The sequence below is a fragment of the Salvelinus alpinus genome, chromosome 10 (genome assembly GCF_045679555.1).
Source record: "Salvelinus alpinus chromosome 10, SLU_Salpinus.1, whole genome shotgun sequence".
NCBI lineage: Eukaryota > Metazoa > Chordata > Actinopteri > Salmoniformes > Salmonidae > Salvelinus > Salvelinus alpinus.
The window spans coordinates 61,000,170-61,011,732 of NC_092095.1; the positions used below are offsets into that span (position 1 = coordinate 61,000,170).

The window sequence follows — 11,563 nt, forward strand, 5'->3', positions numbered from 1 at the left end:
GAGGCTGAAAGAGAGGGGGACGGAGCGAGAAAGAAGAAGAGACAGAAGAGAGAGTGGGCGAAAGAGGCTGAAAGAGAGGGGGACGGAGCAGAAGAGAGAGAGAGAAAGCAGAGTAGTGGTTGTTTATATGGAGTGTTGGAGGGAGTCTGTTTGGTGTAATGAATAAGCCAAGTCACTACTGAATAATCTATGACTCACATGGTGGGGAGCTTCCCCCCGTGGAAGCTGAAGAGAGAAAGAGAGGACAGGGGGAAACAGTGAAAGGTCTCAGCCATCTCTCTCTACATCTCCATCTATTTGTCAGGGTTTTCTCTCTTCATTTGAGGTACTGTTGCACGTGCTGTATTACACAAGGAGCCGTGAGCTGTTATCAATGTTTATTACAGGTTATATAATGCATTGATAGAATGAACTATAAATGATTTAATATCATCCATTATAAACAGGTAGCTGATAAAGGGTGTTAACTAAATGTATTTGCGTCAGAAATAATTCCTCTTATAAAAAAAAACTGAGTGGAATTCCTGTGTAAGACGGTAGGATTTTACACAAGACACAGTTGAGAGGCTTTCAAAGCCGTTTAGATGGAGGGAAAAAGTCTGTTTTCCTGCCAGCCGTCTTCTGATGCAGGTAGGGTGTTGTGTAAGAGCTACTTTTGGAGGGCTTTACTGCAAGCCAAGTGTGTCTGCGCCAGAGTGCACGTTGGCCCTTGTTTTGGTGAGAGGAAAGTGGGATACAGTCGTGGTTATCTCCGTAAACTTGATGCAAGCGTTGACGTCACCGCGTGCCGGGGGAGATGGGCAGATATCAACGTTTATCTTGCCAAAATAAGTGGCTCCCGTGAGAGACGTCACATAGTCAGGTCGTTGCTGAAATGGAATCCGAGCTTGTGCAGAGCTTGTGCACCGTGGTTTAAAACAACTGGAGAGTGGTGCCTATAGCAGCTGGCATGCTTACAGTTGTGTGCGGCCTACCTGTTTCCCGGCTAGACTGAACCCTTCTACTGTAGGCCTTCCCCCATGTCCTTCCACTGTCCCATAAATCAATGCTCTGTAATGTAGAACACAACTGTGAAGTTTCTCTTACGCTCTTACGTCAGAGCATATAACACAAGGGGGGGGGGGGTGTTGACGGGGAGTCTCCTAGCAACCATAAAGAGCCCTTATAGCCTTAATTAGTTCACTTGAGGCTATAGACATATATTTCACAGAACCGTGATCTGAAGAATAGAGAGTAGTGTGTGTGTGTGTGACGCCAGAGCAATGTCCAACACTGTGGGTCTATTTCTAGAGGGAACTAGTTTTCTGTACTCAGAGGGACGAGGGGGGATGCAGTGTCAACAGAGGAAGACACAGAGAATAGTTTTTTTCCCTCCGTCCACGCTGCTATCTATCTCCTGTGTATCTGCCGTCAGTTCCAGGAAATGGAGGAGCAGCAGAATAAACAGACAGCAGGCCTACGACTGCCCTGTGATGTCACCAGCACAGAGAGAGGGAGGAGGGCACAGAGACTGGTAAAAAGAGGGAGAGGGGAGGGACACAGAGACTGGTAAAAAGAGGGGAGGGACACAGAGACTGGTAGTTAGCGAGGGAGCAGGAGTGTTGAGAAAGCAGAACAGAAATCTGAGGAAAGGAGAGGAGGACAGAGACTGACAGAAATATAAAGAGTAGCACCACTACAGCTAAATAGATCCTTACGCACGGCAGAGACGAGCTGAAGAGGAGGAAACGATAGGAGGAGGGAAAGAGAGGAGAGTGTTTATCGCCATGATCACTACAGCACTGATGGGTATGTCAATTATATATGTTCTATTACACATTGCTTCTCTGAAAGTAGTTTCTGTCTCTCTCTCTCTCCCTGTTTCTCTCTCTCTCTCTGTCTCTCTGTTTCTCTCTCTCTGTCTCTCTGTTTCTCTCTCTGTGTCTGTCTCTCTCTCCTTCTCTCTTCCTCCTCTTTCTCCTCTCTCCTTCTCTCTTTCTTTCTTTCTTTCTTTCTCTTTCTCTCCTCTCTCTCGCTCTCTCTCTCTCTCTCTTCTTCCTCTCTCCTTCTCTCTTTCTTTCTCTTTCTCTCCTTCTCTCCTCTCTCTCTCTTTTAAACTATTCCTCTCTGTTACGTTCTCTTTCTCTCTGCTGGTTGGTTAGTGTTGTGTACACGGCGTGGTATAGTCAATGAGATGATCACAGACAGCCAGTACCAGTCAGTGGCTGTAGCATGTGTTTTAGAGCTAGGACATTATGGTTGTGTGTTTGTATCGAGTGAGTGTGTTTGTGTGTGTCTGTGCACTGGACAGAAGCGCGGGTCGTTGGTCTTGGAATGCTGTGCTTGACTGTGTGTGGGAGGGGCAGGCTCCTTAGGGAGGGGGGCCAAGAATCAGGGGAGAGAGAGAAAATATACATATTGGTTTGTGCAGCGTCACTAAGTACGTTTACATGAACACTTATAATTCAATATTAAACTGATTAGAAGGCTGAGTATGGGATTAGTCATGTAAACCCCTTATTCTGCTTATCTTAATGGGCGTCAGGTCAAAATGGAAGTAAGCATACGGCGATTAAAACATCTGGATTTTCTGAGCCATCTTTCAAATAGCGAGGACATGTTAACACCCTGATTGGAGTTTCCGCGGTGTATTTGATATGCGTGTGTCCCACCTAGCACCAGCAGCACAAAGGGAAGTGAGTTAGGGAAAGACTGACAGTATGCATCTTCAAAATAGTTTTCACATACGAACTGTATATGTCCCAACTCAAATGCTTCCCAAGAAGAACATGATCGCTGTGGTAAAACGTTTGTTTTGATTGGTGGTTGTTCTGCATATAGCCAAGTCCCATCAGGTAGCCTGATTTCAGATGTGTCCATGTCAACAGGATTGTTCTGCGTATAGCCAAGTCCCATCAGGTAGCCTGATTTCAGATGTGTCCATGTCAACAGGGTTGTTCTGCGTATAGCCAAGTCCCATCAGGTAGCCTGATTTCAGATGTGTCCATGTACACAGGGTTGTTCTGCGTATAGCCAAGTCCCATCAGGCAGCCTGATTTCAGATGTGTCCATGTCAACAGGATTGTTCTGCGTATAGCCAAGTCCCATCAGGTAGCCTGATTTCAGATGTGTCCATGTCAACAGGGTTGTTCTGTGTATAGCCAAGTCCCATCAGGTAGCCTGATTTCAGATGTGTCCATGTCAACAGGATTGTTCTGCGTATAGCCAAGTCCCATCAGGTAGCCTGATTTCAGATGTGTCCATGTCAACAGGGTTGTTCTGCGTATAGCCAAGTCCCATCAGGTAGCCTGATTTCAGATGTGTCCATGTCAACAGGGTTGTTCTGCGTATAGCCAAGTCCCATCAGGTAGCCTGATTTCAGATGTGTCCATGTCAACAGGGTTGTTCTGCGTATAGCCAAGTCCCATCAGGCAGCCTGATTTCAGATGTGTCCATGTCAACAGGATTGTTATGGAAATTGTTCTTCTTGCAAAGCATGTCAACGTGATCTGACTATTCACTATTATTGTGTGCATGTAACCGTACTCATTCATCTGATAAACCCAGTGACTGTGTCTGCCTTTAGTGTGTGTTGTGTGTATGAGTCTTTAGGACTGTGTGTGTGATTGTGTTTGTGTGTGACTGTGTGTGCTGCACCCAGTGTGGGTGTTAGCCTAACACGATTTAGACAAAGTTTCAAGCAAACATATCTGGCTGTCTGGCACGCTGTTGGGAAAACTTGTAGATAAATAATCGTCCAATCGCGACTATTTATTCAGATTTAATGGGGAGGAAGCCGTGCGATTGGAGGCCTTCCTGTAGCAGTGCGTTCTGGGGGTGGTTGGCCAGGGCCGAGGTCTCCACCACCACGCCACAGTTCAATGCAGTCTTTGTGAGAGAAGTGCTAGACTTCATGTTGGACTTATCAGGGCCAGATGGACAGTACTGTGAAGGGGCTCTCTGTGCTGATAAGGATGCTGTGTGTGTGTGTGTGTGTGTGTGTGTGTGTGTGTGTGTGTGTGTGTGTGTGTGTGTGTGTGTGTGTGTGTGTGTGTGTGTGTGTGCGCGCGCACCGAATGTGATGACTGTTTTATGTTATTATCTACCTGGGTAGATATTTAGTCTTTTTTCTTTTATTATTTTCTTTATTTTATTTAGTCTTTTTTCATTATTCATTCATTCTCTCTCTGTTCCTCTCTCTAGTGGACATTAACTCTGCCCTGCCCCTGCGTCTGCCCCCGGCTGCCATCCCCATGGACCTACGCATTGACCAGCACCATCAGCAGCAGCAGCAGCAGCTGTCCATGTCTCCTTCTGCAGCCCAGGTGTCTGCAGCCCAGGCGTCTGCAGCCCAGGCCAGAGAGCAGCAGCTTCAGCAGGAGCTCCTGTCCCTGAAACAGAAACAACAGATTCAGAGACAGCATCTCATCGCTGAGTTCCAGAGGCAACATGAGCAGCTCAACCGCCAGCATGAAGCCCAGCTACAGGAACATGTTAAGGTGGGGAGGGAGAGAGAGGGGGGGGGAGAGAGGGGGAGAGGGAGGGAGGTGGGGAGAGGTGGGGAGGGGGGGGGGGAGAGGGGGGGAGGTGAGGGAGGAGGAGAGGGGAGAGGGGGGGAGAGGTGGGGAGAGGTAGGGAGGCGGGAGGGTGTAAGGCTCCGCTCCAGAAGCATGTCAAGAAAGATGGTCATTTCCCTCTCATACATGTCTAAACTAGATCTCTCTCAGTGCAGCAGAAGCCTTTCAGCCCTATGATATTAGCCCTGCTCTTGGGTCAGTGTTTGGGCCTGTAAGTGACCTAGATTCTGCAGATTGAAGGGCTGAGGGCTGATCCCAGTACAGTGCTAACAGCACAAGGGCTCCTTTGGCCTGTGGTGGGGCTGGAAGACCACTCAGGTAGCAGAGAGTGACGCAAAGCCAAGGCAGGGAGGCCCAGGCTCAATCAGCTCCATTCAGAGCCTCTACACACACACACACACACACCGAGAGCTGCAGCACACACACCTCTGCCTATCACCAATTACCAAGACAGGTCAAGGAGTGGAAAAGAAAGTAGGAGACAGACACTGGTGGATTGGAAAGAGAAAGACATGGAATCGTCTTGTTTTCCTGTATACCTCTATGGAACTCTTTAGGTTAAGGTGTCTCCCCTTAAATGCACCAAAGACTGGATTCCAAACTTAAAGCACTCCCTTCCATTTGCCCTTGAATATTGAAAGGAGGAAAGTTTGGGACCTATCCAAAACCATACCGTGCCTGCCTGCTGCCCTTCTGTCACGCACCTCCTCACCTCCCATATGAATGTATCCATCCGCAGGACTCTTATTCCAGTCACTTTCCCTTGACGGTAAACACGGCTGCATGTCCTCGCTAGCAGGCGCTTATTTAAAACAAACTAAACCATCCAAGGCAATAACAAACATCCCCGCCAAATTACGTCCAATCAAATTAATCAAATATTGGAGTTGGGCACTCTACTAAGGAGAGAGCATGGGGTCGTGTGTGTGTGTGTGTGTGTGTGTCTAATAGTTGAGTTTGGTCGTGATGTAGAGGGTCCATGGTGCGTACAGAGAGGAAAGGTTATTCACGTATTGACTGGAGTGGTCTGGTTCCTGTAAACATGCCGGGAACATTTGCATGGACAGTGATTGGGCTGAGGCTGAATAGATGTGTTGTGATAGCGTGAGGTGACCAGGCTAGCATGTTCACTTGGGTCTTGGGTGAACGTGTCAGGAATGGGGGATAGCTGCGAGAGACAAGACCTGCAGGGCAAGGAGAGAGAAGGGAGGGAGCGAGGGAGAAATCAGCATTGGCTCCTGGCCCCAGAACCAGTATCAACATTGTATTAACATTATAGTACTGTTACTGTAACATTGTAGTAACATAACGTTGTTATCGCAGGAGCTCCTGGCCCAGGATGTTATATTAACGTTGTAGTAACGTTGTGTTCCCCTCCATGCAGCAGGAGCTCCTGGCCCAGGATGTTATATTAACGTTGCAGTAACGTTGTGTTCCCCTCCATGCAGCAGGAGCTCCTGGCCCAGGATGTTGTGTTAACGTTGTGTTCCCCTCCATGCAGCACCAGCAGGAGCTCCTGGCCCAAGATGTTATATTAACGTTGTAGTAACGTTGTGTTCCCCTCCATGCAGCAGGAGCTCCTGGCCCAGGATGTTATATTAACGTTGCAGTAAAGTTGTGTTCCCCTCCATGCAGCAGGAGCTCCTGGCCCAGGATGTTATATTAACGTTGCAGTAAAGTTGTGTTCCCCTCCATGCAGCAGGAGCTCCTGGCCCAGGATGTTATATTCCTCTCTAGGTTTCTTCCTAGGTTTTGGCCTTTCTAGGGAGTTTTTCCTAGCCACCGTGCTTCTACACCTGCATTGCTTGCTGTTTGGGGTTTTAGGCTGGGTTTCTGTACAGCACTTCAAGATATTAGCTGATGTACGAAGGGCTATATAAAATAAAACTTGATTGATTGATTGATATATTAACGTTGCAGTAAAGTTGTGTTCCCCTCCATGCAGCAGGAGCTCCTGGCCCAGGATGTTATATTAACGTTGCAGTAACGTTGTGTTCCCCTCCATGCAGCACCAGCAGGAGCTCCTGGCCCAGGATGTTATATTAACGTTGCAGTAACGTTGTGTTCCCCTCCATGCAGCACCAGCAGGAGCTCCTGGCCCAGGATGTTATATTAACGTTGTGTTCCCCTCCATGCAGCACCAGCAGGAGCTCCTGGCCCAGGATGTTATATTAACGTTGCAGTAACGTTGCAGTAACGTTGTGTTCCCCTCCATGCAGCACCAGCAGGAGCTCCTGGCCCAGGATGTTGTATTAACGTTGCAGTAACGTTGTGGTCCACTCCATGCAGCAGGAGCTCCTGGCCCAGGATGTTGTATTAATGTTGTAGTAACGTTGTGTTCCCCTCCATGCAGCACCAGCAGGAGCTCCTTGCCCAGGATGTTATATTAACGTTGCAGTAACGTTGTGTTCCCCTCATGCAGCACCAGCAGGAGCTCCTGGCCCAGGATGTTATATTAACGTTGTAGTAACGTTGTGTTCCCCTCCATGCAGCACCAGCAGGAGCTCCTGGCCCAGGATGTTATATTAACGTTGTGTTCCCCTCCATGCAGCACCAGCAGGAGCTCCTGGCCCTGAAACATCAGCAGGAGCTGTTGGAGCACCAGAGGAAGATGGAGAAGCACCGTCTGGAGCAGGAACTGGACAAACACCAGAGAGAACAGAAACTACTGCTGCTCAAGAACAAGGAGAGAGGACAGGAGAGTAAGCAGCTGGAACAATACATTATAATATTACTAGTAGAACTAAAATGGGGCGACTATGTACAAAAAGTGCTGTAATTTCTAAACGGTTCACCTGATGTGGACGAAAATACCCTCAAATTAAAGCTGACTGGCTGCACTTTAAGCTCTATTGTCATTGGCTGATTTCAAATCCAAACTTTTGAAGTATAGAGCCAAAAGAAGAAACAGTAATTACGGAGGGCAGTGTATATCTCTCTCACACCCAACCATCCTCCATTCCGGTCATCCCTCTATTCTAGAGTGGATGTGCTTGTCTGGTGTTGCCCTGCTGCCTGCTCTGTCAGTGGAGAGGTGTTGAGAGACAGGCAGCAGGCTACAGGTAGAGGGCTGGCCTCGCCACCACAAGGCCACCGGCTCATTAATCATCTAGTGGTATGGATGGGCTAAACACACACACACACAGGGTCACCAGACAGGATGGAATGAAACGGCAGCTGACCTGGAGGAGTTTGGTCTGATACAACCCTCATTAGTCTAGAGCTGAGGGTTCTCTCTGTGTCTCTGTCTTTCTGTCTCTCTGATTCTGTTTGTCTAGATCCTCATCTTCTCTCTCTGCACAATCACCAATTATAATGACAACGGTTCACGCGATATGGATGAAAATACCCTCAAATTAAAGTTGACAGTCTGCACTTTAACCTCGTAGTCATTGTTTGATTTCAAATCCAAACTTTTGGAGTATAGAGACAAAATAAGAGAAAATGCTTCACTGCCTCAATAATTACAGAGGGCAGTGTTTTGCACAGCTTTGGGAATTGGAAATGTGACCGTTTGAATAGCCCATCATATCAATGGGAGTCTGTGATAGATATAACTCCTAGTAAACTCTGCCTGAAATGGCGTCAGAGCTCACACCTCCCTTCAGCGACGCCCTTTAACCTCTCCCTCACTCTGCTAGCATATTGCTCAAGTCTATCCTTTCCTTCTTGATCTATGTGAAGGGCCTTAAGGCTAGGAATTGGGTGTGAGTGATCTGTTCCATCTGCAGTGCCGGAGGCTGGAGTGTCTTCTTACCCTGGTACCATGTACCCCTCTCAGGTGCAGTGGCCAGTACGGAGGTGAAGATGCGACTGCAGGAGTTTGTGCTGAACAAGAAGAAGGCTCTGGCCCAGAGGAGTCTCAACCACGGGGGGTTGCCCAACGACCCCCGCTACTGGTACGGGTGAGTACTGTCACACACACACACACACACACACACACGGAGGACACAGCAGACTATTTGGTCCTGTTGAGAGGACCTCTCCCTCCTCAGCCTTGAGTGTTTATTATCGAGCCGTGGAACCCATGTCCAGCTGGGGTCTGTGTGTTCAGTATTAGGAGCTGTGTGAACCCACGTCCAGCTGTGGCCTGTGTGTTCAGTGTTAGGTGCTGTGTGAACCCACGTCCAGCTGGGGTCTGTGTGTTCAGTGTTAGGAGCTGTGTGAACCCACGTCCAGCTGTGGCCTGTGTGTTCAGTGTTAGGTGCTGTGTGAACCCACGTCCAGCTGTGGCCTGTGTGTTCAGTGTTAGGAGCTGTGTGAACCCACGTCCAGCTGTGGCCTGTGTGTTCAGTGTTAGGTGCTGTGTGAACCCACGTCCAGCTGTGGCCTGTGTGTTCAGTGTTAGGTGCTGTGTGAACCCACGTCCAGCTGTGGCCTGTGTGTTCAGTGTTAGGTGCTGTGTGAACCCACGTCCAGCTGGGGTCTGTGTGTTCAGTGTTAGGTGCTGTGTGAACCCACGTCCAGCTGTGGCCTGTGTGTTCAGTGTTAGGTGCTGTGTGAACCCACGTCCAGCTGTGGCCTGTGTGTTCAGTATTAGGTGCTGTGTGAACCCACGTCCAGCTGTGGCCTGTGTGTTCAGTATTAGGTGCTGTGTGAACCCACGTCCAGCTGTGGTCTGTGTGCTCAGTGTTAGGTGCTGTGTGAACCCACGTCCAGCTGTGGTCTGTGTGCTCAGTGTTAGGTGCTGTGTGAACCCACGTCCAGCTGTGGTCTGTGTGCTCAGTATTAGGTGCTGTGTGAACCCACGTCCAGCTGTGGCCTGTGTGCTCAGTGTTAGGTGCTGTGTGAACCCATGTCCAGCTGTGGTCTGTGTGTTCAGTATTAGGTGCTGTGTGAACCCACGTCCAGCTGTGGTCTGTGTGCTCAGTGTTAGGTGCTGTGTGAACCCACGTCCAGCTGTGGTCTGTGTGCTCAGTATTAGGTGCTGTGTGAACCCACGTCCAGCTGTGGCCTGTGTGCTCAGTGTTAGGTGCTGTGTGAACCCATGTCCAGCTGTGGCCTGTGTGTTCAGTATTAGGTGCTGTGTGAACCCACGTCCAGCTGTGGTCTGTGTGCTCAGTGTTAGGTGCTGTGTGAACCCATGTCCAGCTGTGGTCTGTGTGTTCAGTATTAGGTGCTGTGTGAACCCATGTCCAGCTGTGGTCTGTGTGTTCAGTATTAGGTGCTGTGTGAACCCACGTCCAGCTGTGGTCTGTGTGCTCAGTGTTAGGTGCTGTGTGAACCCACGTCCAGCTGTGGTCTGTGTGCTCAGTATTAGGTGCTGTGTGAACCCACGTCCAGCTGTGGCCTGTGTGCTCAGTGTTAGGTGCTGTGTGAACCCATGTCCAGCTGTGGCCTGTGTGTTCAGTATTAGGTGCTGTGTGAACCCACGTCCAGCTGGGGTCTGTGTGCTCAGTGTTAGGTGCTGTGTGAACCCACGTCCAGCTGGGGTCTGTGTGTTCAGTATTAGGTGCTGTGTGAACCCACGTCCAGCTGTGGCCTGTGTGTTCAGTATTAGGTGCTGTGTGAACCCACGTCCCGCTGTGGCCTGTGTGTTCAGTATTAGGTGCTGTGTGAACCCACGTCCAGCTGTGGCCTGTGTGTTCAGTATTAGGTGCTGTGTGAACCCACGTCCCGCTGTGGCCTGTGTGTTCAGTATTAGGTGCTGTGTGAACCCACGTCCAGCTGTGGCCTGTGTGTTCAGTATTAGGTGCTGCGTTCCTGTTTTATAACGCGTTTATAGAAGTCGTTAGTAGGAACTGTGTGATCACTGTTTTGCAATTGTCTTAGTAAAATCATTCGGCACTCACCACACACAGTAAACCACTTCTCCACTACTACCATACTGACCCAGTGGAGTATAGAGTCAGTATTATCAGGACTGTCTCTCCCTTCCCTCCCTCCCTCCCTCTCTCTCAATGTAAAGAGTCTCTCAGCACTTTAAAGCTGCCAGTCGTTCAGACCTGAAGAGAGGTAGAGGGGAGGTATATGCACCACAGAGTGTGTTCACTAGACCAGAACATGGGTTTGGGCCTGGTCCAGCACAGCTTACCTTACTGCCTGAGATCAGTCTTGCTCTGTAGCAGTAGCTAACCTCACAAGACAGACATCAGCTCTGCTCTGCCCATCTTCCAGCCCAGCCCAGGCCCATCTCCTCAGCCTGTACCTCAGCCTGTACCTCAGCCTATACCTCAGGCTGTACCTCAGGCTGTACCTCAGCCTGTACCTCAGCCTGTACCTCAGCCTGTACCTCAGGCTGCCCTACCCACTACTGAGGCACAGTTTTAGACTATTGAGACACACCCTATCCTGTATCCTGAGTGAGGTCGTGGCTTTAGACTATTGAGACACCCCCCACCGCAGTGTTGTGTGATGAGGTAGCTTAGTGGTTAGGGTGTTGGACTAGTAACCGAAAGGTTGCAAGATCAAATCCCAGAGCTGCCGAGGTAAAAATCTGTTGTTCTACCCCTGAGCAAGGCAGTTTAACCCACTGTTCCCCGGTAGGCCGTCATTGTAAATAAGAATTTGTTTATAACTGACTTGCCTAGTTAAATAAAGGTTGTTTAAAAAAAAAAGAAGGATCTGATGGTTTCTCTGTGTGTGTGTGTGTTGCAGTAAAACTCAGCACACTTCCCTGGACCAGAGCTCTCCTCCTCAGACTGGTATGGGTACCTACAACCACCCTGTCCTGGGCATCTACAACGCTAGAGACGACTTCCCACTCCGCAAGACAGGTACTAAACACAAACACACCTTGCTCTGCTAGAGGACTGTCCAGTAGGCTCTCTGTGGGCTCACACCTTGCTCTGCTAGAGGACTGTCCAGTAGGCTCTCTGTGGGCTCACACCTTGCTCTGCTAGAGGACTGTCCAGTAGGCTCTCTGTGGGCTCACACCTTGCTCTGCTAGAGGACTGTCCAGTAGGCTCTCTGTGGGCTCACACCTTGCTCTGCTAGAGGACTGTCCAGTAGGCTCTCTGTGGGCTCACACCTTGCTCTGCTAGAGGACTGTCCAGTAGGCTCTCTGT

The 11,563-nt window shown here is 49.4% G+C and overlaps 1 protein-coding gene across 4 annotated transcripts in view; it reads left to right on the forward strand.

The window, feature by feature from the left end:
- LOC139532497 (histone deacetylase 4-like) overlaps positions 1-11,563 on the forward strand; it is a 70,446-nt gene that overhangs the window by 29,450 nt on the left and 29,433 nt on the right. For 3 of the 4 annotated variants that reach the window (XM_071330161.1, XM_071330162.1, XM_071330160.1), the window contains 4 exons: positions 4,183-4,478; positions 7,108-7,258; positions 8,338-8,461; positions 11,154-11,272. In XM_071330161.1, coding sequence (XP_071186262.1) covers positions 4,183-4,478; positions 7,108-7,258; positions 8,338-8,461; positions 11,154-11,272 — 690 coding nt within the window. Of the gene's footprint in view, positions 1-1,554; positions 1,789-4,182; positions 4,479-7,107; positions 7,259-8,337; positions 8,462-11,153; positions 11,273-11,563 lie in introns of those variants that run through there. The other variant, XM_071330163.1, reaches the window with a different exon arrangement.